The 26529-nt window shown below is 39.0% G+C and overlaps 1 protein-coding gene across 1 annotated transcript; it reads left to right on the top strand.

The window, feature by feature from the left end:
* Window positions 1-5119: 5119 nt before the first annotated feature.
* On the top strand, window positions 5120-7507 carry LOC149006457 (Tetratricopeptide repeat (TPR)-like superfamily protein). Its single transcript, XM_089167416.1, has one exon. The coding sequence runs from the start codon at window positions 5704-5706 to the stop codon at window positions 7351-7353; it is 1650 nt and encodes a 549-aa protein (XP_089023542.1). The 5' UTR covers window positions 5120-5703; the 3' UTR covers window positions 7354-7507.
* Window positions 7508-26529: the final 19022 nt, after the last annotated feature.

Below are 26529 nucleotides of genomic sequence, written 5' to 3' on the forward strand. Positions count from 1 at the left end.
TGTAATCTGTATATGTGATTTTTTATTATGAACTTATAGCCCTATTGATTTTGTGTTATTTGCCTAAAAGTTGTATTAACTTGGTTATGACTGTTAGGAACACAATCACAGGAAAGTTGGTCTTTAATGATGTTGCTAGTTGTATACTCAGTGATGAAATGTAAAGAAAGAGTTTTGAGGCCTCATTTGGAATTGCGTTATCAATTGAAAAGAGGGGGAGATGGTAAAATCACTGGAAAGTACTGTTGGAACTACGGGAATGTAGGGCACATAAAAAAGGACTATTGGAGTGGGGAAAAGAATGAAAAATAAAGGGAAGCAAGTACACGAGGAAGATGCAAACATGGTGACTACATATGACGAGGTACAATGATTTTTGTTTATCTGCATTTGTAGATATTAGATATGATGTTTGGTTTATTGATTATGGTGCTTCGTTTCACTACACTTAGAAATTATTTTCATGATTATGTACATGGTGATTTTGGGCATGTTACTGTTGGAAATGGGCAAGAGTGCGAGATTGCGGGGAAGGGAATAAAAATTGTCTGATGATGGATTTTTAAAATTAAAGGATACACGCCATGTCCCTAATTTGGAAAATAATTTAATTTCCACAAGTAATCCTGGATAAAGAAGGTTACTTTGTAAATTTTTGGATCAATGAAGAATTACAAAGGGATCTTTAGTTGTGGCTAAGGGCCTGTTTAGATACTTAAGTCTGGAGATTTCAAAAATCTAGAGATTTCAAATCTATGGAATCATGGTTCATAAAATTAACTGTTTGGTTAGCCTTAATCTTTTGAATGAAATCTATTAATTCATCTTAAAAAAATATTTATGGAGTCATAGTTCAAATATTTAATGCTTTTATTTATAGTAAAGGTGAAATCTCTGGATTTCACCCCATACCCATAAATCTACATATTCACGTTTTTAGCGTAAAAATGTGAATCTTTAGATTTATAAAATCTAAAGATTCACACAACCAAACAGGTATAAATCTCCTATTTATGAATCCAGAGATTTGAAATCTCTGATTCATGTAACCAAATAGGCAAGGGAATTTTGGTTGGTACTTTATATATGTTTATTAGTACTAATGATGTTGTTTCAATAGTAGTTGCAGAAGGGAACACCACCCTTTGGCATCACAGATTTGGACATTGAGTGAAACGGGAATGTAGAAATTGCACCCAAGGAACTTGCTATCTAATCTTAAGGCATTTGATTTTGAGTTTTGTGAAAGTTGCTTATATGGGAAACAAACAAGGGTGAGTTTTCACAAAAGAGGAAGGGAAATAAAATCAAAGAAATTAGAGCTTATTCACTCAAACAAATGGGGAGTAGCTCAGGTAAAATCCTCCGTTGGAAGATCTTATTTGGTTTCATTTATTGTTCATGCTATTATAAAAACATGGGTTTGCAATTAGAGAAAAATATGAAGTTTTTTATATTTTTAAGAAGTGGAAAGCACTTGTAGAATCTGATACAAGAAAGAAACAAGGTGAAATGTCTCAAAATTGATAATGGTGGAAATATAGAGATGGAGGCTTTAATGAATATTTTACCATGAATGAAATCAAAAGAGTAGAAACACCACCAAGGACACGACAAGAAAATCTCAAGAAAATGGGGTGGCAAAAAGGATGAACAAAACAATCTTGGAGCGTGCAAGGAGCGTGAGGTTCACACTAGGTTACCACTTCAGTTCTAGGTGACGGTAGTTGATACTACAGTTTTCTTGAGAAATCAAAGTCCATCAAGTGCATCGGATGGAGGGATTCAAGAAGAGGTCTAGATAGGAATGGATAAATTATTATTTTATGAAAACATATTCTTGGCATGCAAATAAGAAGGGACAGAAAGGATAAAAATGTATGGCTTTTTCAAGAAAATTATGTAGAAAAGGTTTTAAAAAGGTTCAACATGGACAAAACAAAACCGGTTTCTACTTCATTGGTAAGTCACTTCAAGCTTTCAAAGATCAATGTTCTTCAACGAATGAATGAAAAAGAGTTTATGAAAAATGTGTCATATTGTTCAGTAGTTGGGAGTTTGGTGTTTGTGATGGTAAGTACAAGACTTGACATTATGCACAAACTTAGGAAAAGAACATTTGAGAGCTGTCCAATGGATCTTGGGATTTCTTAGAGGTGCTTTCATTACTCCTTATGTTTTGCAAGTTCTAACGTTGGTGTGCAAGTTTGTGTTGATTCAGATCATTCAGGCGACAGAGATAGTGGAAGAAGCCTCATTGGCTATGTTTTTTTTTTTTGTTGCCAACCCCGGTTTCCAAGGCTTTGCCTTGACTAATCCGGTGTTCGACCCGGGTCGCAACACCTGGCTGTGGTGGGTAAGTCTCCCAGCGGGGATTTTTTGCATCCACAAGGTTTCGATACCGGAACGCTGCTCGGACCAAGCGGCTTACCACTTGGACCAACCCCCGTTGGTGGCTATATTTTTACTATAGATGGGACTATAGTTAGTTGGTTTCAAAACCCACAAAAGGTGATTGCTCTTTCAACCACAGAGGCATAATATGTAGCAATCACTGAGGCAAGTAAAGAGATGATTTGACTTCAAAATTTTATGGAAGAGTTGAAAAGAGAGCAAGAGAAGAGCAAATTATGGAGTGATAGACAAAGTGCAATTCATCTTATAAAGAATTCATCATTTCATTCAAGGACAAAACATATTTAGCTAAGATATCATTTCATATGTACAGTCAGTTCTTGAGGATGGTCTATTGAAACTTGATAAAATTGAGGGTAATAAGAACCCTGTTGACATGTTAACAAATGTGGTCAACAGGGAGAAGTTGAACTTTTGCTCGACATTGATCAATCTTTTTAATGGTCAGCTTGATTGCCTGAGCGGTGTTGATTTTTGAGGTAACAGTTGAAAATCATCTTCAAGTGGGAAATTGTTGTGGTGAAGACTAATTTTTCATCATATATGAAAATTGAATCAAATTTGAAAATCAAATATTCAAATTTGAATTGCTCGTAAAAAATGAAAGCGCTGAGATATCTTGACAAATTAAAGAAAATATAATTTTTACAATATAAAATTTCGAAAAGTCTACTATTGTCAAGGTTGAATATGCATGTAATGAAATGAACCTCGACTTGTTTTAAAGGCTTGGACACAATTGGAAAATGTTGTATTAACTTTGGACTCCATGTATAGACAACGCACACAAGAAACGTATTGCAACAAGTCTTAAAAATTATGAAAATTCTTGTATTTATTTTTAGACATTCATTTTGAATATAGGGGTAAATCTATCATTATCATTTTTTTTTGCAACTATTTATAGTCTCTTGGTGTAAAGAGTAGGTAGAGAAAATTAGCTATATTGTAATATCTTCTACGTAAAATATCAAATCTGCTCGGTCATGGACGTAACCTTTGGGTAAATCCGTAAATTTCTTGTCATGTATGTTCTTTTTTCCCCCAAGCCATTTTACCCACTAATATAAACTTTGCCGAGGAAAGTTTGCGAACCAAGTCAAAAGCTGGCAACATCTATCCGGTTTTCAAATTTGATTTGCGGGGTTCCTCACCCGAGTGCACATGGGGCCCATATTTTCTTGTCCACCCCACTTCCGCAAACAGCCCGAATAGGGCTTGGGCTAAAGAGTGGCGCCTAAAGAAGGTTAGGCTATACAATAATATCTGCCCCGAGCTAAAAGGGCGGGGGGCTGGGATTACTCTCTGGCCCGCCCAGCCCATCTCGGCCCGTCCTTGATTTTGGCCCTAATCTTGGTCGTGATTTTGGCCATGATCTTTGCCCTAATTCTAGCCCTGATTTTTTGCCCTTATTGGTCCTGATTCTGACCCTAATCTTGGCCCTGATCCTAGTCCTGATCTTGGCCTTGATATTGGCCCTAATCTTGGCCTTGATCTAGGCCCATGATTTTGGCCATGATTTGAGTCTGAACCTCCACCCATATGGAAAGGAATTAATTATAATCCACATGGGTGAATATTTGACACCTATCAAATTTTAAAAACACAATCATGTTTTGTAAAAATATTAATAAAAATAAATTATATTTTCATTACCAATGTAGTAAGCATCCATCTGATTTTGGCTTGATCTTGACCATAATTTTGGCTTTAGTCTTAATGTTAATTTGACACTGATCATGTATTAGATTTTTACCCTAATCTTCACATTAATATTGATATAACTATAAGTCTCGACTTTAACCTTCAGTCATTTTGATAATATTAGACTATGAGTTCACTTTTTATATTATTTTTAAGACAATTTTTATTTTTCGAATTAAGTCATTTTTAGTTCAAAAAAGCATTGATTTTTTTTTGGACTAAGGCAAGAGATAATATATTATAAATAATAAAAGCTAGTAAATAGAGAATTAATATCTAATAAATCTACACCCCAACTTCTCATCATGAATATTGATATCTTTCTTTTGCCTCCAATGTGATATTTCAGAGGGAAAAAAAAAAAAAACTTATTAAGGACAGATAGCTATGTTGTAACTAAAATATAATTTTCTTTAACTACGAAAAAAATATCAATACTAAATTATCGTTGATTTACTTGTTAACAAAGTTTTGAATATGATTTTTTTTTTTTGAATAAGGATATTAATGGGAGGGGTTTTCAATTTCCATCACCAAAGTAATGGGAGAGGAATTATGGAGTATGAATTTATTTATGTTTAAAGCAACACTATCAATTTATTGACTATTTTATCATTTTGTATGAGCTTGAATTATCTTATATTTATATGAATTTTATTTTTAGTTTATGTATGATACTTTTATTATTATTATTATTATTATTATTATTAATTTTATTTTATGAATTTACATTTGTTATTTTAGGTCCAAGAATATGACCAATTAAGGTTAGGGCCAAGATAGGGTCAATTAGGGACAGGGACAAGGCTAATTAGGTCGAAAAAATTAAAAAAATCCCGAAAAAAAATTAGGGCCAATTAATCAGGCTAGGTCATGGATCGTAACTTTTGGGTGAATCTGCGAACCAGGACATCCGGCTCGCAACATCTTCTGCTTTTCAAATTTGATTTGCGGGGTTTCAGGTATCTGATCGATGTCCAATGCCAGGGAAGGTGTTCTGGGATCCCATGATTTTGGGTTTTACATTTTTTCCGTTTCCGATAAAGATCAATGGAGGCACTGAAAGCTCAAGATATACATCTTTGAGTTTTTCCCTGTTAAGTTTGACCTTGAATGAAGATTCTACCTTATATGGTGGTAAGACGATCATAATGCCCCTCTCACTCACACACGTTGTCGTCCCTAACCTTCATTCGATACTCTCACATCTAATGCCTTCTCTCTCCACCTGACTCTCTCCGCAAGTCTACAACCATCTCTGCTGCAACTCTTCCCCACTGCAAGTTCCCTCGGTCTCCTTCACCAGTAGCACGCACGACAACTTCACCTCTGCGGTGAGCCTCCCTCTGCAACTACGGCAACACACCTCTGCAACTGTGTGAACAAAACAAATCGGGCCATCGGAGTCAACCTTCTCAACGGAGCTTAATATTATCGGTTTCTTCTTGTTTTGCTTTCAGGGATCTCCGATTTGTGATTGGGAAGAAGAAACAGTGATCGAAAGAAAATTAGTGGGGAAGAGTTGCAATGGAGAGGTAAGAAGAGAAATTAGATTACTGCAACTAGAGAGACCTTCCGGCAGGAATGTATTGGAGATTGCAACGGCTGAGTATTCTCTTCCGCCGAGCAATCCCACGGCAGCACTACACAGTAGAATTCGTAACTAACAACATAAACCAGAGACTGACGGATTACTCCTTCCATCACTTCATCATCCCCTCTCCGAATTTTTCCTTCTGCACCGATCAATCTGTAGTTGATGACACCGTGTTGTTTCATTCCTTTTGTGCCGACTCTGAGGTCTCGGTTGTGTCTGTTCCTGACCATGACATGTCTACCACAGACAAGGATGCTTCCACAATTCAAAAGATTCTTAAGCTTCATACACATACTTCCATTGAGGAGCTTGAACGAAACCTCGACAGATGTGGCTTATCAATGACCGATGATTTAGTTCGTCAGGTGCTCCAACGGCATCGCTCGGAATGGAAACCTGCCTTCCTCTTTTTCAATTGGGTTTCTAAGGGAGAACCAGGGGTTGGTCGTTATACGCCTGGTACGGGTGCCTACAATGGTATCCTTGATATTCTCGGGAGGATGAAGCGTTTTGAAGAATTGCAGCAAGTGCTCGACGAAATGTCTAATAGAGACGGTTTAATCAACGAGAGAACATATGCTATTCTGGTGCACAGATATGCAGGGGCTCACAAAGTGCAAGAAGCGATCGACATTTTTTACAGGAGGAAGGAGTTTGGTTTCGGACTGGATTTGATTGCATTCCAGACGCTTCTGATGTCGCTCTGTAGGTACAAACATGTTGAAGCTGCAGAGTTCCTCTTTCACTCCAAGCGGAAAGAATTCCCTCTCGACATAAAGACCCTCAATATAATTCTGAATGGGTGGTGCGTTCTGGGGAGTTTACGTGAAGCCAAGAGGTTCTGGAATGATATTATCTCTTCTAGGTGCAAGCCGGATAAGTTCACTTATGGGATTTTTATAAATTCCTTGACCAAGACAGGGAAGATCTCCACGGCAGTCAAGTTGTTCCAATCTATGTGGGAGAAGGGCTGTTCTCCTGATGTGACCATCTGCAATTGCATTATAGATGGTCTTTGCTTCAAGAAGAGGATTCCGGAAGCTCTGGAAATCTTTGGGGAGATGAATGAGAAGGGCTGCTTTCGCAATGTTGGCACTTACAATACACTCATTAAGCACCTGTGCAAGATTAGGAGGATGGAAAAGGTTTATGAGCTTCTGGATGAAATGGAACATGAAAATGGAGACTGCACCCCAAATGACAGGACTTTCAATTACTTGCTCAATTCTGTGAAGGAACCAAAGGAAATCCCTTCCCTTTTGGAAAGGATGGAGAGAAATGGTTGCAAGATCATGGGAGATACCTATAATTTGATCTTGAGATTGTTTATGGGTTGGAATCAACAAGAAGAAGCAGAAAAAACTTTGCTTGAGATGGAGAGAGGAGGAGTTGGACCCGATCAACGATCTTACACCATTATGATTCATGGGCTCCAGAACAATGGAAGGTTGAAAGAGGCTCTGCACTACTTCACTGAGATGACGTCCAAAGGTATGATACCAGAGCCAAGGACCAGGCTATTGGTTAAGGCTATTAACATTAATCTGCAAGAGCAAGAGAGTGAACAGAGGGGGGAAATGATAAACAACAACTCATCAAGTCATCATGTCAAGAGAAAGAAGAAGAGAACAAAATGATATCTTTCCTATTATTCTAGTTTCACCTTTTTTGTGGTGAACACCTTCTATGAAAATGGTCCGTGAGGCTTGAAGGTGATTGAGTTGAATGATCCTTTTGAGTGTTGGAGCATGGGCGATGGTTGAAGTCCGTGTATTGGCTATTGAGCCTTGTCAGTTGAAAATTTAACTAGCGCCTCCAGAACACTAGTGTCAAACATCTGTGCAGCCATCTCTCTATGGTCTTTCTTAGTTCAGACCTGACTTTGTAAGGGGGAAAATGATTTATATTTCTGTTACAGCATAGTATGTCACGAGTACAATCCCTGGATATTATTGGATTTCATATTTGGTGATTACGAAAAAGCTAAGGTACTCTTGTATAAAAACTAATGGTTGAGAGTGAAATGAAACCTGGGAACCAGAAGAATACTCGTCAACTCTCACTCATTTGGCCAAAACTCACCCATTTCTAAAAACCCAATTCAAACAATCGTCAACTCTCACTCCCTTTCCTCCATTTCTTGCTTTCCTTTTCCTCTTCGTTGCTGTTCGTCTCATTTGAGGACCTGGGAACCAGATGAAGATACATGTAAAGAAGGCGTGAAATTGCTACCTTGCCTCAAGTCTCATCCCTCAGCAATGACTGCAGCGTGAGTCTCCCTCTCACTCGCTCTTTTCCACCAAATTGTTCCTGATCTCAGTTGATTTTTTGAACCCTCGGCTTGCTGATATTGAGTTCCATTGTACCGGTGAAGTTGTTTCAGAGCATTTGTAGAGATTGATCAATGGGGCTTTTCCGGGCAATGTGATTTCTGAAAACCCTTACAGTTTTGTTCCCTGGCATTTGCCTCATAAGTGTTTAATGTTGATGCGAATTTCTGGTGGAACCAAATAGAAAAAAATGAAGCCTACTATGATGGGTTTTGGCATAAATGACGGGTATAGTCCAATAGGCTGGTGGATTGAGTGGAGTTCCCTTTCAGCTTGATCGGAAGGAGTTCGGAGTCCTGTTTTGCTTATGTTCTCCCTGGTTTTCATCATTTATAACCAACTGTAACGGTCTTACAAGCTCCATTGATTTATATGAATGAAGAAGAGCATATTTGTTGATTTTATCTGTGAACTCAACTCTAGACTGTTCCTGATTCAACAGTTTTTCTCTAATGCAGATCCAGCCAAGGTTCTGGTGGATTCAAAATATAAAACAGCTGGATTTCTCGATACTAATCTCTCTTACCTCTTGTCCTTGACCTTTCTTCTTTCTTATTTAAACTTGAGATTACAAGTTCATCCATTTTCTTTAGTTCTTATCTGTTCTGTTGAGCATTATTCTGTTTGATAAGCATCAGAAGCTAGTACTTTGTATACCTAAATTTTAGCATTTGGAAATCAGGTTTCTAATTTAAGTCACAATTTCTGATTACAAAACCTGGATCTTTTAAAATTCGTTTTCAGAATCCTATTGCTAATCTACCTATTAAATTGCTGGCTTCTTTAGTCAAAATTTTGTTTCTAATCTTGTGGTACAATTTCTACTGAATCTGTCATTTCCCCCCCCCCCCCCCCTCATTCTCTTCCAGCATCAACATGGACTTAACACTTGAATTCCTACTATTTATTGATTCTACTTTTGTCTGGGTTGTGATTTTCCTTTGCCATTCTTCAGTATCTTTCCCAACCATTGGATCACTATTAAACATTGCTGGATTCTTCCCCCTTCCTAACAGCAGTGAAGAAGAAAACGAGAGATGGAGGAAGAGAAAAGATGGGAGGAAAGGGAGTGAGAGGGAAGTCATGGAAGTTGAGGAGTGTTTGAACTGGGTTTTCAGAAATGGGCATGTATAACTAAATGGGTTTCACAATTGGGTCACTTTTTTCAGTTAAAATCAGCCTTTTAATCTCAACCTTCTATTTGACATATTCCACGTGTAGTGTTGTGGTGGTGCACTACCATGCACCCCAGAGGATTTTTGGCCTCAAAGCTTTTGCATTTTAGGACCTCCTGTCAGCATTTTCTAAGAAGAAATCTGTGGATCTTATCCTTTTTGGAAACAATTACAGGCTGACAGCAGCAATTTGAGTCTCCATCCCTCCATTTCAATTTCTTCTCAATGGATTGCAGAGAAATTTCTCTCCAACTCTCCTGTGTTTGTAAGGCCCCTTACTTTATGTGAGTATTTCTCTCTGCTTACCGCATTGACATCACACCATTCTGTTCTCCAAATTATTTAAGCTTCGATATACAGAAAACAAGGAAGCAGAGAAAAACCAGGTACTTAGAAAAATTTGGTACACTTCAGCCTTAAAATTCACCAGCATGATCTAATGATACTATGATAGTACATTGCTTGCCTTTTCCACTCCTCACTTTCTTTCTCAATTAGATTATTCCTTATGAGATGTAGTGCTAGTTTAGAGGTTTTACTTATCGTAAGAACAGTGAAAAAACTTACTTTCAAGGTTCAGAGTCCAGAATTAACTCGTTACTGAGACTGTAAATGCTCTCTTTTGATATGACCAAGCCCTGAATAGGGACCACTAGTCCAATGCCTGGGGTTGCCAAAACTGAGTAATTAGCTAGGTTGTTGCCTAGTTATGAGGTGGTTGCTGCTGTTGTAATGTGTCTAGCAAACTCTTTTCCTCTCCCAGCGTATAACATAACAACCATTATGTAGAAAAGCTAGTAAAATTGGATCAGGTGGCTCAGTGGTGTTCAATCTTCTTTAAGTCTGTCTAATCTATGTCAATGTCAAAATATTTTTTTGCTTCCTGTTGATTTGCTGATTTCTCAACAATGACTATACTATGATGATACTATTGTTTTTGTTGTTGTTTTAGCCTTTATATCATATGATAATCTTATGGATATAAGAAGGATCAAGTATTCTGCCACCATACGGTGTTTACTTCAGTTGTGAGGCTTGATTTTGATAAAATTAACATTTATGTCGTTATTTTGTTTATTACGTGGTGTAAATGTTTGTTACATAGTGAATGGATGCCAGTATATTTGATTACAAAGCTGGTTGATGTAACCAGGGTCAGCAGGGCAAAGGCTAGCTGAATGCCGCTAGGGGTATTTTGGTTATTTTCCATGCCTTTCCTTGGATGTCCTTTGTCTAGCCAGATTCCTTACATCTTGAGGAGTCTAAAACTATTTTGTTTTCTTCAACTGGTTCAGTCAAAGTCAGGTTATGTCAGAGTCCTAGTTTTGTGGGAGTCTTAGATGCACTCTCATTACAAGATTCCTTTTAAATAATGTTTATTCTATCTTGATGTTTCTGTGGTCCTAGTTAGTTGGCAAGTAGTTAGAGTTTTACTCGTAATTTGAATATTCCCATTTTTGTGGTTAAGTCCAATTAGGTTATTTAAGGTTCTAGTCCAAGTCCAAGTTCTTTTTTTGTAAGGCTATATATAGTGCCTACACCTCATTCTACAAATCAGTTGAAGATTGATGAATTGAAGCTTGGAGTCATGGAGTGAACCACATGGCTTGGGCTGGCTTGGGCTGAGTGTTGCTGGATTTTCAGCATTTTCCTTCTTTCAACTCAAATGGAGTTAACCACATGGCTTGGCCTGAGTGTTTTTTGATTTTCAGCATTTTTCCTCCTTCGACTCAAATGGAGTTAACCACATGGCTTGGTCTGAGTGTTTTTGGATTTTCAGCATTTCTCTTCCTCCAACTCAGGTACAGCAGCATCTTCCCCTCTCTCCCAAGTAAGCAGAGCATCTCCCCCACCCCTCCCACCCCTGTGATCTACCAAGAACCCCTCCCGATCCACTCGCTAGCCTCCCCCGCCCCTCTCTTGCCAACACAACCTTCCTCAGCCCTTCCCCTACTATGCGACAGCAAGAAACCCCTTCGCCTCCCTCCTACACCCTACGGTAGCACCCCCTCTTTCTTGTGGAAGACTTTCCCCTCCCTTATCTTTAATTTTTTTCTTCTTCTTCTTTTTCCCCCGTCTTCCCTGAGTCTTGTGGCAGATCTGAAACAGAAAAAAAGAAAAGAAAAGAAAAGAAGAAGAAGAAAAAAAAAAAGGTGGGGAAGGAAAGAAAGACAGAAGAAGAAGAATCAAGGATCTTGAAGAATTCCAAGATCCAATCAAGAGCCCCTCCCCCTTTGCCACAAAATTCCCTACCCCTTCCCCCCCTAGCTGCAAGCTTCCGCACCTATTCCCCATCCCCATTCCATCTGAATTTTGATCCTTTGCTAGTTCCTCAAGTTATTCCTTATCTTCAAGGTCTGTTAAAACCTAGTATCGCACAATCACTACCCATATTAACCCTATTTCATCCCATAGGATCTTTGTTAATCCTAAACACTTCCCAAACCCATTCCATACACAAGACACAAATCCCAAATAGATCCAACCATCCTAGAGATCCTTCTTATCCTAAAATCATCCCATTAATGATTTTGTTGAACCTTGAACATCCCAAAACCATACTTGAGCCATCCCATAGATAACGCTAACCTTGTGGATAGCGCATATATTTGCAGGTTCTAGTTAAAGAGGGTCCTGGAAGACTAACCCAGACATTGAGTTACATCACAGGTACATTAAATGCATACCATATCAATCTTGTTTACACTTTTATTCTGCTCGATTTTTAAAACTATTATTATATATATTTTATGCAGTATACCCATCTGGTGTTTAGGAATAACCAAATCAATAGCGTCTTTGATCTACATGCAAATAAATTTGTTTGTATTTTCCATGTTCCATCACCCTTGTTGTAAATATTCATTTTATCTCATAGCTCAGATATTAATGATGATAGAGAACTCCATATTGGATATGATTCTGTAGCCATTAGTGTTAATCTAGAAGCTGTTTTTTCAGAGGCAAATGGGTTATGGGTATTGCCCTGGGTTGTGTCTTAGGGCCAGGTACAATGAATATGCCTTGCTTTAATAGTGTTACTGATTATCCCAATGGGGTGTAAGCCCAAGGAATCCAGTTCTTTATGAAGCGGCACCTTGGTCTGCTAGATTCCAGGGGTGTATGCATCATTGGTTGCCATCACCTTGAGTGCGTAGCTTTTTATAGGAAACAGAAGGTAATAGAGTGACAAAGCTTGAAATCCAAGGGCTTCCACCTTCATTTCACTCTTATAATCACATTGAGAGCCTTGTTTCACCAACAGTTTGTAGCCAGAGGAACATGAATAAGAAGGGGAGGATTGAAATTTCGAAACAGTCTAGCTTGCAAAGCAAAGGGTAAGGTTGGATAAATTTTCCATTTTGAGACCTTGCAGTAATGGGTGTCTTGTGCAGAGTCCAGATCACCTCCCTGTCAGGAGAGCAGCCTGTGCTCCCCTGCACTTTTTGACCACAGAAATAGGAGGGCCCATGGGGTATCCACAGTGGGTCCACCTCTAAAATTTTCTATAATTATTCAAAGATGTGTCCCACATCATTTCTGTGACCAAAAAGCATCGGGGAAGCACAGACTGCTCCTCTGACGGTGAGATGATCCTGACTCTCATGTGCATTGGGTTTATTTATTCATAAATGTAGGTGTTTGTCAACAAATACTTTGGATTGAGGATTTTTGTTTTAGCTATTTGAAGGGAAACCGTTTCATTGAAATAAACAAAATAGAAACAAAATTTGGAGCATTCTATGATCAAAAAGTTTGATCTTTTCTGTTTGTTCTTTAGAGAATTATCCTTTTGTAGGTTCTACGTTGTCTGAAGTTGGTACTTTTCCTCAGCGAGTCTTGCTGATGGAGGTGCAGCGCAGATTTTGTTTCTCTATTTCTAAAATTTGGTAGCAGAGGTTGGTGAGGAATTTCTTCAGCTCAAGCAGTTATGACCAGTTGAAGCTAGTTAATATTTGTTGCTCGAAGAAGAGAAAGGTGAAAGAGATTCGTTCTGGATTTTACTCACTTATGATGTAAAAGAGATATTTGCAGGCCCTCAATAGACATTTGAGGGATAACCCTCAGTAGACATTCAAGGGAAATGTATCGAAACCTCTTATGTCATCATACCTTTGCCATGTTAGGTGCGCTTGCATGGCTGGTCACAAACATGAATGAAAAAAATCATCTTTTTTTTTTTTTTTTTTTTTTTTTTTTTTGGGGGGGGGGGGGGGGAGGAGGTGTTTGGAATTGTCTTGGAAATTGAAAATTGATACCAAAAAAGTCCTTAATCTTATTATAATCTAGAAATACACCAGAAGAAAATGTTGCAGAAGAAAGGGGCTGCTAGGGTGTCGGAAGATGCCGAGGAGCTTGCCTACAGTTGATTGCAGGCTGTCCTCTTGGCTGATAGCTTTGATCTGAAGTTTCGTCCAATTACACTTGAGCTCCCAAGGTATGTTCCATTATTGATTTATTCACTTCAATATCGATTCTGTCCTGTTATTTTATAATGCTAATATTTTGGTAAAAAGTTGATTTTCGAGACTATGCATCATGTAATTTGTTGCTTTTTGATTGTTCTAAGTTCTATTACATCTGACTAATGTTCCCATGATTGAATACTCTTTGACAATGCTCGAGTCTGCAGGGGTGAAAGAAGTCTATGTCTTCTGTTGTGCACATTCTAAGCAAGTGATTGATTACTTGGAGAATTCGGAGTGGCTTAACCAACCAAGGTTTTCAGTCACAACAATAGAGTGTCATGATTCTATTAGTGCTGGAGACACATTGCGGTTGATTTATGAGCAGAATGTGGTATGCTTTCATTTTTTCTATTGTGTGTCTGATAGAATTTGGTTTCTTAAGAAAATTTTGAACAACTTGAATTTCAACTGAAAATCGGAGTCCTGTTGTCTCACATCCCATTTTGTTTTGATATTTGAAACTGAAACATTTCTCAAGAGTTTGGTGTTTCTGCCTAAATCTTGAACCATGGTCTGCCTACCGTTAGATGTGTGGAACCTTGGGGGCTTCCTTCTGAAGGGCTTATGGGATGTAGGAAATGGTTTGCATCTCGGAAGGGTATTGCATTGGAGGGCAAGTTCTGCTGGAGACTCTTACAGTGCATGTTGGTTATATTTAATTATTTCCTTATTGCAATCTAATGTGCTAAATTTGATTATTACTGTTAGATTGAACCAGCAAACCATTGGACTTTCATCTTTGATTTCCTTAAGCTTATAATGGATTGGTACTCTTAGTCTTTCCATTCAGTTGTGCCTGAACTTTTAAACTATTCTTTCCTAGGTTGGGTTTTCAGGAGTTGGTTATGTTTGGACAGTTTGTGAGGTTGGCCACGAAGAAGAAAAGAGGCATTCAATTGCAACCATTCCTGCTGATAAGCATTTAGAGTTGGCACATGCTACTCATGATGACCTAGATTTATCTATTCAAGATGGCAGTAATCTTCCACCTTTTGGAGACCTGATGCATGATTCTGATGGTACCATTTCTGGAGATGATAATGAAGATTTTGAAGACGATTCTGCTGACTTTGACAAAGAGGTGATTTAAGTTGCAATAAACATTTTAGGCATTCCCTATGTTATCTATTTATCCCCAGTTTTCACTTACATAATATGTAGGTTGAAGCCACTTTTCTTAGGGCTGTTCATGAAGGAGTTGTGCAGGACCATGTTATCCTAGAAGTGACTTCCCTTCGGTGAGCTTTGCTTCTTCTTCTTTTTTTTTTTTTTTTTTTGGTACTGGTGCTTTTTTTAATACTGGAAATGTAATGCCATCTGCAAGGGTTGAACCCAAGACCTCTCACTGAGAAGCATGGAACTTTTTTTTTTTTTTCATTAGTTTGTTTAGTACATTATTTATTGGTCACTGTGTGTCACTGGATTATCATTTCCGATTTATTTACTATGGCCTATAAAATATTAGGATGCGTATTGCCTGTTGACCATGTGACTTTTTTTTTCGCATTTGAGTATGTGCACTATGTAGCTTGTTTATGTAAATTCTATTTTAAAGAAGCATATAGATAATGGATTTACAAATTTAAGGATTAATATAGCTTGTTTTCAAGAGACTATGTTGGAAGGCTAAGGAGTCTAATGACTTTAAACTTTGGTACACCAATTAAGTAATAATAAATGAGTTTTTTTGCATGGCACCTCCTTAAGTGGGCACCAAATTAGTGATTGCCCTCTTAAGTGCATTAAATTCCACGGCGCCTCCTTGCCTAAAGTGTAATATTCCAAGTTACCCCTTTAAAGGTCAAAAGGCTTGAAGTTAAGTTTGGCTTGTAAAATGACAAATATACTCACTGGTACTGTGTAAAGACCATACTACCTCTCAGTTAATTATTTTCTCCCTTCCCTCCATTTACCTCCATCGTCTTCCCGAAGAAGCTCCTTCGAAACAAAGCTCCATCCTCCTCCGCCTTCGACTCCAACAACCTCCTCCGACTCGGGCGGACCCTAATGCTCACTCTCCCTCGCAACTACTACCCATGCGAACCCTAATGCCCACTCTCCCTCCTTAGCTTAGTGTAACCTTTGCATCCTAATCCTCCGCTTGCAACTGCAACTTCAAACACTAACAAGGTCTTTGACACTCACCTCATCGTCGCCTAACATGGTCTTCCGTTGATGAAATCAGGTATGGTAATGCTTATCTGGCACACCCAATCACACACATACACACACAGACCATTTGTTGTCTGTGTAGGTTCCTTTGAAGTTGGCTTTGAAGCTTGCAGTTCATGGTGCACACATGGTGCTCGATGATTTGCCTATGTGAACACCTTGTGTGCACATGAGCACACCGCATGCGTAGGCCTGCAAAGCAAGGCCCCAACCCAACGCACCCCCTCACCCCTGCTTGCCCAGGTTCCCAAACCTTAGCACCAGGCCCCAACGCAGGCACGTGCCCCCCCCCCCCCCCACGCACACACCCCCTCACCCCCCTGTGCTCGCCCAGCTACCCAACCCTCAACACTAGGCCCCAACACACCCCAGTCCAACACTTTGCACTCAGAATTGAAACAAGCTCATTTGTCATTGTTGGACATGATTTTGAAGTCCATTTCCTTATTAATCCATTCAGAACCCCTGCTTTGTGAGGTCACCACTACACAACCCTCATCATTAGGCCTCAATGCACCCCACCCTAGCACCCCCCCCATCGTAGCACCCAACACCTCTACCCCAGCACCTAGCACCTTTACCCCAGCACCCCCACCCCCACAACCCCCACCACTCAATCCCTAACTAATATTCTTTGTTATTTCTTATATGCATTATATAGGATGTCAACTTCTAGCGTCGATGATCGTATGGGTACTCTTTTTAGATTAAAAACACCAATTGCAAATGTGGGAGGAAAGCAGCTGTGAGAATTCAGAGTCAACTGAGCATCCCGATACGCTATATCGGTCATGTGAAAGCTTTCTACGTGGTTATGAGTTTTTTAAGTGATGTTATCCAATTGGACAAGCTAGCACACTGAGTGATGTGCTTCCCACTACCAAGGAGAAGAAAATAAATTTAAGCTATTGAAGAGAAGAGTCAAGCAACTGGAGAATGATGTACTGTTAATGAAGAATGAGCAAGTCTCAATCAAGAATGACCAAGTCATACTGAAGAATGATCAATCCTTAATAAGAATATAGGTACAGGTTTGGTTATGATGTTTGTTTTGATATTATGTGGCCGTGTATGGTCCCAATAGTTAGTTGGGATTTTGGGTTTTTGGATCACATGATGTATTTGTAATGGCTGTATTGGATCAGAGGATGTATTTGTAATGCATGTATTGCTATAGTTGGTTCATTGTAAATAATGACTTAAATGATGTACTTGGTTCAATGTTATGGAATGAGATAAATGTTTAATGATCACAATTGAATGAGATAGGTGTTTCTTGGTAATGAGTTTCAATTTTCGAATTGGGTGACATCACATTGTGCAACTGAGTCGACCACTTTCAATACAAATCCTACTACAATTTGAAAAAGCTGGATATAGGTGAATAATAGAAGCATGTTGAGAGTAAAGATCTAAGGGCCTGTTTGGTTATGCGAATCTAGAGATTTGAAATCTCTGGATTCACAAATGGGAGATTTTTACCTGTTTGGTTGTGTGAATCTCTAGATTCATGAAATCTAGAGATTCACATTTTTACACTAAAAAAGTGAATCTGTAGATTGATGGGTATGAGGTGAAATCCAGAGATTTCATCCATACTATCAAAGCGTTAAAGATTTGAACCATAATTCAATAAATATTTTTTTAGGATAAATCTAGAAATTTCATTCCAAAAATTCAAACTAACCAAACAGTTAATTTTACGAACCATGACTCTATAGATTTGAAGTCTGTAGATTTGAAATCTCTAAATTTCTGAAATCTACAGACTCAAGTAACCAAACAGGCCCTAAGAGATTTCATTTCTTATAATACAAAATCAGTTTGAGTTTCAAAAAATATGATTACTTGGTTTTTCAAAGATGACCACATGAGAAAGACAACCATTGATAGGACCAAGTTAAACTTCTTATGGTTAAGATGTAACCATCATTCAGAATTTTATGAAAGCTGTATGTTAGAGGCAGTAAACAACAACCTCTTATGGTTAAGATGTAAACATCCTTCAGAATTTTATGAAAGCTATACATTATAAGCCTGGGAAATTTTGAGACAAATGAAGAAACTAACATGTACATCTTACAAAGTTCAGATTCCTTGCTATTAGATAATGATAATATGACTGAACAACTTACAAGAAGATCTGATTTGATTTAAAAAAAAAAAAAAAAGCCATAAAAAAAATAATCCACCTTCTAGTTGTTGTGTTGGTCTCCAGAAGTCTGATAATGTTATGTATTCTTGTACATTGTTTTTCCATGAATATTCTTTACTCATTCATTCATGTAGTGAATTACTATTGAAGGGAGGAATTTAGCAACTGATAAGAGAGACTACAAAAACACATCCTTGTCTATCAATCTGATACATACAACATTTGCAGCAAAAGAAATAAATTCTACAACATTTACAACAAAAAAAAAACGAATTCCTTGGTTCTTCTGGTTCTACATACAAATTACTTGGTTCTTATGGTTCCTCTTCATCATTAGACACATTGTGTTGGTTCTTCTGGTTCTTTTGCATGAACTGGAGGACATGCATCTCCTAAGGTTTGGACTGGATTGAATTTTGGGTACCCTTGCATTTGTGAGTATCCCCTACAAAAAAAGCCAAAAAAGAAAAAATATGTCAACAAAAAATGATAGGAAACAAATAGGTATGTCTCATCTTAGTAAGCCTTTTAAGTAAACAAATTATGAGATTGCATATAACCAAGTACTTGTTCCAAGCATATGTAGAAACTGAATCGAACACTCATTTGTGATGCATATAAAGATTTGTTCATATGCATCATGCTATTAGCCTATATACTACCAACTAAATACAAATCCAATCATATATAGAGACTGAATGGACACTCATTTGTGATGCATATCAAGATTTGTTCATATGCATTCATGGCACCTGTGAAGAGTGTCTTTTTTGGTTGTTTGAGGTATCCTTCCTCTTTACATGGTTAGCTGTTGCGCTAAATGATCGTTTTCGGATTATTTTCTCTTGAACAGTTACTTGTTCACTTGATGGTTGTGACTGAGACCTTGTAACCCGTTGGCTACCTTTTTTCGATCAAGATTAATAGAAGTTTGATTTTCGACAATTGTGAGACTCCGGGTAATTAGTTTTTTTTTTTTTTAATTCTCGGGTATTTATATATTTTCCATGTTCATTATGTTATTGGATTAGCACTTAAGCAAGAAGTCTATTGGATGATTAATTCAATAGTTAGTCAATTTGAATAGTTATTTATTGATTATGATTAATTTACTCATTAAAGAAATCAACCCTAAAAATGGTTAAGCACACTCGTTTGGATTTATGTTTGAGAAGAATCCTCATATTTTTATACTGAAAATATTATTAATAATAATAAATAAGTATCCTCGTATAAGAATCCCCAGATTCATTATTATAATAATAAAATAAGTATCCTCGTATAAGGACGCCCAGAATCTCCCTATATTTATTTATATATTTATTTATTGGAACGTGAGGGTCATGTGGGTGTTGACAGAATGCGTGTGAAGATTAGCATTTTCCTTTGCAGAACGCTAACATGTGCACATGTCTGGTGCGTATGAAAAGGTGTAAGCACATCAGATGATATGCCAAGGGCATTGGTCCTTGGATGTAGGTCAGTAGGGATGGATGCACGAAATGCACGTGTAAGTGTGAAATCGTAACCGACAAATACCAAAACATTGTCTCCCTCCCATGTGGGCCATTCCGGCTATCACGTTCGGTCAGACACGTGTGCAGAACTCAACAGGGTTCAGGAAATTTATTCATTTCTTTCGATGTAATCCTCTATTTTTTAATTATTATTATTTTCATGGTGTGGTCGTTCGATCAAATTCGATGTAACCGAGTGGGGCCAATACTATCTAATTTTCTAAAAGAAAAAGGAAAAAGGCATGAGACGAATTTTAATCAATAGAGAGAAAAACAGTGTACGATGGCACGTGAGGAGTCACAGTCACGCCAAGATTCCCCATTATACACGTCAAAATAGAATTCTTCCTCATGTACTTTAAAATTGAATGGTTTCTTTTTTTATCTGAGGATCATCAGGCCAGCTTGCGCGCATCTTGTTTACATCACAAGGGGAAGCTTGTCGTCCGCAAGAGTCGAACCCATGACCTCTCCACTGAGAAGTATAGTTCTTACCACTCTACCAACCCTGCATTGACACTTTAAAATTGAATGGTAAGACAAGGAGTTATAGGTTATCACCACTCATTACTTTTTACTATAATAAATGTGAGGTGAAAAAAATGAAATATATGATATTAAAAAAATTGAATGTGATTTGTTTAGTTGTTTAGGCTCTTTTTGGTATCAATTCTCATTCTCTATTATGCATATTTAAAATAAATAAGTAAAAGAATTCATTGTTGGTCAAAAATGAAAAATGGTTTGGTGAATTTTGTCAAAATTAAATTATGGAATGAAAAATAAGTTTGGTGTCAAAATAAAAAATTATTAGTAAATAATAGTGAGCAAGTGATAAAAGAGAGAAAAAGTATGATTTTAAAAAAAACATGTGTATTGACTATTTTACCCTTTTTTTAATAAAAAAATTTTAGGTAAATTTTTTTGGTTAAAAATTTTAAGTTAATTTGGGGTATAAAGGAGAAGGAGAAAATTTTCTTTATATTTTATATTTTAAAAAATTTTTTTTTTTTTTTTTGGTTTTTTTTTATTTTTAAAAAAAAAAAAAATTGTTTGTTGTTGGTTAAAAAATAAAATTAATTAATAAATAATTTTTTTGGAGAGGGGGTGGGTTGATAGTGTTTATTAATAAAATGGTCATTCTATATCCCCGATCTGAACCGACGGTTGAACGGTCCGACCAGGATTACAACCCAACAGATCCGGCCAGACGGTTCATGGTAGGACCGACCACATTAAAAAGTCCATCTTTATAGCAATATGAGAGGGCCTGGTGTAGGTAGACTCCTACCACCAAACAACCTGGAAAAGAGAGTTAGTTAGGTAAAAGGACTCTTCTAAAAGAGTTACTCTCCTACAACAACTCATAGCAGGTTATTTCGAATATAACTCTATCACCATACATTATATAAAGACCTCTGGTAAACACTAGAAGGCAGGTAATCATACTTCTTGTGATCAATTACTTGAATTCTCTATTGAATAGTTGAGATCGGATTATTGGTACCGACTTGTTCGTCGGAGACGTACCTCGACCCTCCAAGGTCGAGCTCGTATCTTGCGGGTTCTTGACGAGGGAAGGACGAGCGAGATTCCGTATCAACAATTGGCGCCGTCTGTGGGAATTGCATCAAAAAGTCATGGTGCGATCGAAAGTGAAGGTCTGTAAATCGGAAGGAGGTGGAGGATGATGCTTCAAAGGGAATTCCTCAACCTGAAAAATCGGTAATTCCCGACCGGTGGAAATTAATTCCGACCAGGTGGAGATAAATACCGATCAAGGGAAGAAAAAACCCCGAGCACCCGAATCATGGAACATTAGCAAATCAAGTTGAGACACTCCGAAGGAACAAATAAAGCTTCGGGAGGAATTATCCTCCATGAATGAACTACTCAGATGGCCGTGGGTCATATAATTGCCCCTAATGCAGATCCTAAAAATACTCAAAAAATATTGGAGGGAAGCAAGAATAACCACTCGGTCCTTCCCGATCGAACGCCTCGACCATCTCTAGAAGACGGACGAAGTCAAAAGAGAAGGTAGGCGAAAAATCCCGGCATCCGAGAAAGAAATTCCAAATAAAGATCCTCTATTCAATGAAGATCATGATCGTGGAAGTAGCAACGATCCTCTCAAAGAACCAAAAAACAAGAGGGTTGAGTCCGTACCGAACAAGCGGGAAGATCGTTTGAGCAAACAAATCAAAGAGTTAGACGAGAAGGTAAACAAGTTAAACGATCCAAAGAAAGAAGAGCTATATGCTTTTCTAAAAGAGGATCCTTTCATCCAAGCTATCTCTGAGGCGGAAATACCAAAGAGTTTCAAGTGCCCAACTTTCATACTGTTTGATGGATCGCAATGTCCAAAGCATCACATCACTCGCTACAGATCGACCATGTCAATTTATAAGCATAATGAGGCAGCCATGTGCCAAAGTTTTGCAGCCTCTTTAACCGGTTCCGCATTGGACTGGTTCTTGGCACTGGCAAGCGGTTCGATTGTGAGTTTCGATCAACTAGGACGAATGTTTGTGCTGCGCTTCCAAGGAGGAGTCGGATTGAAGAAAAGAGAAGATACTTTGTTTTCTATAAAACAAGGTAGAGCGGAATCTATCCGAAGTTTCCTTCAGAGATTCAATAATCTTACCATGCAAATTGAAAGCATGGACGAGAAAATTGCCTTTCATGCGTTATACCAAGGAATTACTCATGAAGGATTGCTAGAGCGGCTGCTCCAAGATATGCCAAAAACATATGCGGAACTCGAGTGAAAGATGTCACAAAACAAGAGATTTCGGAAACCATAGAATCTCGAAAAAGAGAACCAAGGGCCGAAAGAAGAAGCAGTCGAGAAAGGGTTCAACCGACCAGGATGTTAGGGATAAGCTCGACCAAGAAAGGTCGAGCAGAATCTCCAAAAAAGCAGGAGATTAGTAATCTTCCACCACTGAATACAAGAATATCCGAAATCTTGATGCAAATAAAAAATCAAGGACATATGAAGTGGCCGGATAAAATCCGAGCACCGCCAGGAAAGCGTGATAAACGAAAGTATTGTGACTATCACAAAGATCACGGCCATTGGACGGACGATTGCAAAAATCTAAAGACGGAGATAGAAAACTTAATCTCCCGAGGACACTTAAAGAAGTATATCCAATCTAAAGAAGATGGCCGACCACATGACAACCCTATCCCGAAGAGAGAAAGGTCGAGCCACAGAGAAGAAAGAAGAAGTCCGGCCAAACGCCGACCTGAGGCGGATGAAAAACAAAGAAAAAGATCTCCAGTCTATACTGTATTTGGTGGTCCGACAGAAGAATCAAATCGACAAGCAAAAAGAAAAGTACGATATATTGGGAATACTGAAACCCATAAAAATATATCTACTGAGCCAATAATTTTCTCTTCCGAGGATCTACGGGATATCACAATCCCTCATGATGATGCCTTGGTAGTCAAAATTCTCCCGGAAGGAACTGAAATTCATAGAGGCGGTAGATCTGGATCGTCGCGGACATATTATCTTTAGATGCGTTCAAAAAGATGAAGCTAAAAGAAAACATGCTCGTCCCATGCGAAACCCAACTTTATGGTTTCACGGGATCATCAACCCGAGTAGAAGGAACGATCCGATTAGAGCTACGGATTGGAGAGCACCCACGAGATAAAATCATACAGACTAATTTTATGGTCGTACGAGATTTATAAGCATACAATGCAATCATAGGACGACCAACCCTCTCGTGCACTTGAAGCGGTGGTCTCCTCGTTACACATGAAGATGAAATTCCCGACCACTAAGGGAATTGGAGAATGTTTAGCCGACCTGAAAAGTAGCCGGCAAAGTTACAACGACTACATGCGGAAAAAGAAAAGAACGAAGTCGACCATGACCATTGAAGTTAGAGACGACCGCGATGAAGAAACCTTGCAAAGAGCTGAACCGGTGGAAAAACTAGAAAAAAATCCACTTCAATCCCGGCCGAATGAGCAAGGTACCATGATCGGTTCCGAGCAAGAAGCGACCAAATCGAACTCACCGAGTTTCTAAAAAAGAATTCTCGATGTTTTCGCTTGGTCGGTGAAGACATGCCAGGGATCGACGGGGAGGTGGCTGAGCATAAACTCGTATTGATCCACAGCAATTCCGGTTGTTCGAAAAGAAGAAACTTCGCCATTGAAAAACATGAAGCCATTCGAATCAAGTGCAAAAGCTAAAGCAATCGGCTTTATAAAACGCACGCACCACCCGCAATGGCTAGCTAATGTGGTAATGGTCAAAAAGCAAACGGGAAATGGCGGATGTGTACCGATTACACGGATCTCAACAAAGCCTGCCCAAAGGACCACTATCCACTACCAAGAATCGACCTTCTTATTGATGCAACGGCAGGACACGAAATGCTCAGTTCATGGATGCATATTCGGGATACAATCGGATCCTTATGCATCCCGATGACGAAAAGCATACGGCATTCATGACCGATAGGGACAGCTATTACTATAAAGTAATGCCTTTCGGTCTAAAAAATGCGGGAGCAACATACCAAAGAGCGGTAAATAAAATTTTCAAACATCAAATTGGTCGGAATATGGAAGTGTATGTGGACGACATGGGTAGAAAAGCATCTCAAAAGAAAATCATCGACCGACCGCGAAGTATTTAAAGTACTCCGGAAATACAAGATGAAGCTCAATCGAAAAGTGTGCTTTTGGGGTATCTTCGTGCAAATTCCTCGGGTTCATGGTATCCCAAAGAGGAATCGAAGCCAATCCGAGAAAATCGGGGCAATTTTGGATATGAAAGCACCCAAAACCATCGAGAAGTCCAATGCCTAACTGGTCGGGTGGCAAGACTTGAATAGATTTATTTCTAGATCGGGGGGAGAAATGCCCGCCATTTTTCAAAATTTTAAAACAGTAGCAGGTCGTAAAGGAAACATCTGGAATGATGAATGCCGGGGAGCATTTGAGGATCTAAAAGACAAACTATCCGCACCACCCTTACTTGTTATGCCGACCGTAAAGAAGGAGCTACAGCTATATTTAGCCGCTCGTCGGTAGCGGTTAGTGCAGTTCTCGTGCAAGAAGAGGGTAACATACAACAACCTGTCTACTATGTTAGTCATGTCCTGAATGATGCCGAGACTCGCTACCCAGAAGTGGACAAACAAGCCCTGGCACTGGTTATAGCGGCGTAAAACTCCGTCCATATTTCCAATCTCATCCCATTACGGTGATGACGAATTTACCACTCAAAAAATTCTTCACCGACCGGACTTGGCCGGAAGGATGGTGACATGGGCCGTGGAATTGAGCGAACATCAAATAGAATTCAAACCCCGACCAAGTATCAAGGCTCAATCCCTGGCAGACTTCATTGTTGAAAAACAAGAAACAAGTCAACAGGAGGACGAGCAAGGGGTAGAATCAATCAAAAGATGGACTCTGTTCGTGGACGGGTCGAGCAACTCTCAAGGAAGTGGAGCAGGCCTATTAATGAAGAGTCCTGGGGGATTTGAAATAAAATATGCCCTTCGTTTCAAGTTCAAAGCATCCAACAATGAGGCTGAATACGAAGCTATGTTAGCAGGACTCAGGATGGCCAAAGCTTTAAGCATTCAACATTTGGAGATCAAAAGTGATTCACAGCTGATTGTAAATCAGGTGAAGGGAGTTTATGGAGCCAAAGAAAGAAGAATGGAGAAATACTTGAACCTGGTCAACAACTACAAACAAGACTTTAAAGAGCTAGAAATAACTCAAGTACCAAGGGTTGAAAACGACCAGGCTGATTCATTATCTCGCTTGGCTACGGACGGAATGAATGTCCAAACACCGGTGATCTACCTTGAAGAACTGAATAGCCCTAGCATAAACAAGGTCGACCACATGCAAATTACAACCGACCTGGGATGGATGGAGCCGATCATACATTATCTTGACAACGACCAGCTCCCAGAAGACCAAAAAGTTGCTCGGGCAATAAGACAGAGAGCAGCCAGGTTCACGATCAGGGACGGACTATTATACAAAAGATCCTTCACCCGACCACTTCTAAGATGTTTGGGACCAGTAGAAGCTACAAATGTGTTAAGAGAAGTTCATGAAGGAACCTGCGGATCACACGTAGGATCCCGAACACTCTCTAATACAATAATACGCCAAGGATTCTATTGGCCGACCTTAGAAGAAGATGCCAAAGACTTCGTCAAGAAGTGTGACAAGTGCCGTGCACATGCAAAAATCTCCCATATCCCCGCAGCCCCTTTAACATCAACTCTATCCCCAATACCTTTTGCAAGATGGGGAATAGACCTGGTAGGGAAATTACCTAAAGCATCGGGAGGAAGAGAGTACTTGGTAGTAGCAATAGACTACTTTACAAAGTGGGTAGAAGCTGAACCCCTTGCAACTATCAGGACCGAGCAGATGAAGCGTTTTGTCAAGCATAACATATCGTACAGATATGGAGTTCCAAAAATATTAGTAACCGACCATGGAAAACAGTTCGAGAATGCAGCATTCTCAACATTCTCGCAAAGAACAAGGGATCGAGCATAGATTTTCTTCAGTAGCTTATCCCCAAAGTAACGGCCCGTGTCGAAGTTACTAATAGAACCATGCTCGACGGGCTCAAGAAAAGGGCTTGACCAGCCAAAGGGAGATGGGTAGATGAACTACCTAGTGTACCGTGGTCGTACCGAACAACTCCTAGGACGACCACGGGAGAATCTCCATTCCGACTAGCGATGGAGCGAAGCTGAGTCCCAAGAGAAATCCAAATTGGATCACTTCGAGAAATAGAATTCAAGAAGAAGCAAACATCGAAGGAATGCGAACCAACTGGATCTGATTGACGAAGTAAGGGACAAAGCCCAGCCCCGCCTTGAAGAATATCAAAGAAGAATAGCGACATATTATAATGCCAAGGTTCGAAATGAACAATTCTTGCCAGGCGAACTGGTACTTCGCCGAACAGCTGCTTCAGA

The sequence above is a fragment of the Hakea prostrata genome, chromosome 8 (genome assembly GCF_041222555.1).
Source record: "Hakea prostrata isolate BN-2017 chromosome 8, UWA_Hpros_2, whole genome shotgun sequence".
NCBI classification, from domain to species: Eukaryota; Viridiplantae; Streptophyta; class Magnoliopsida; order Proteales; family Proteaceae; genus Hakea; species Hakea prostrata.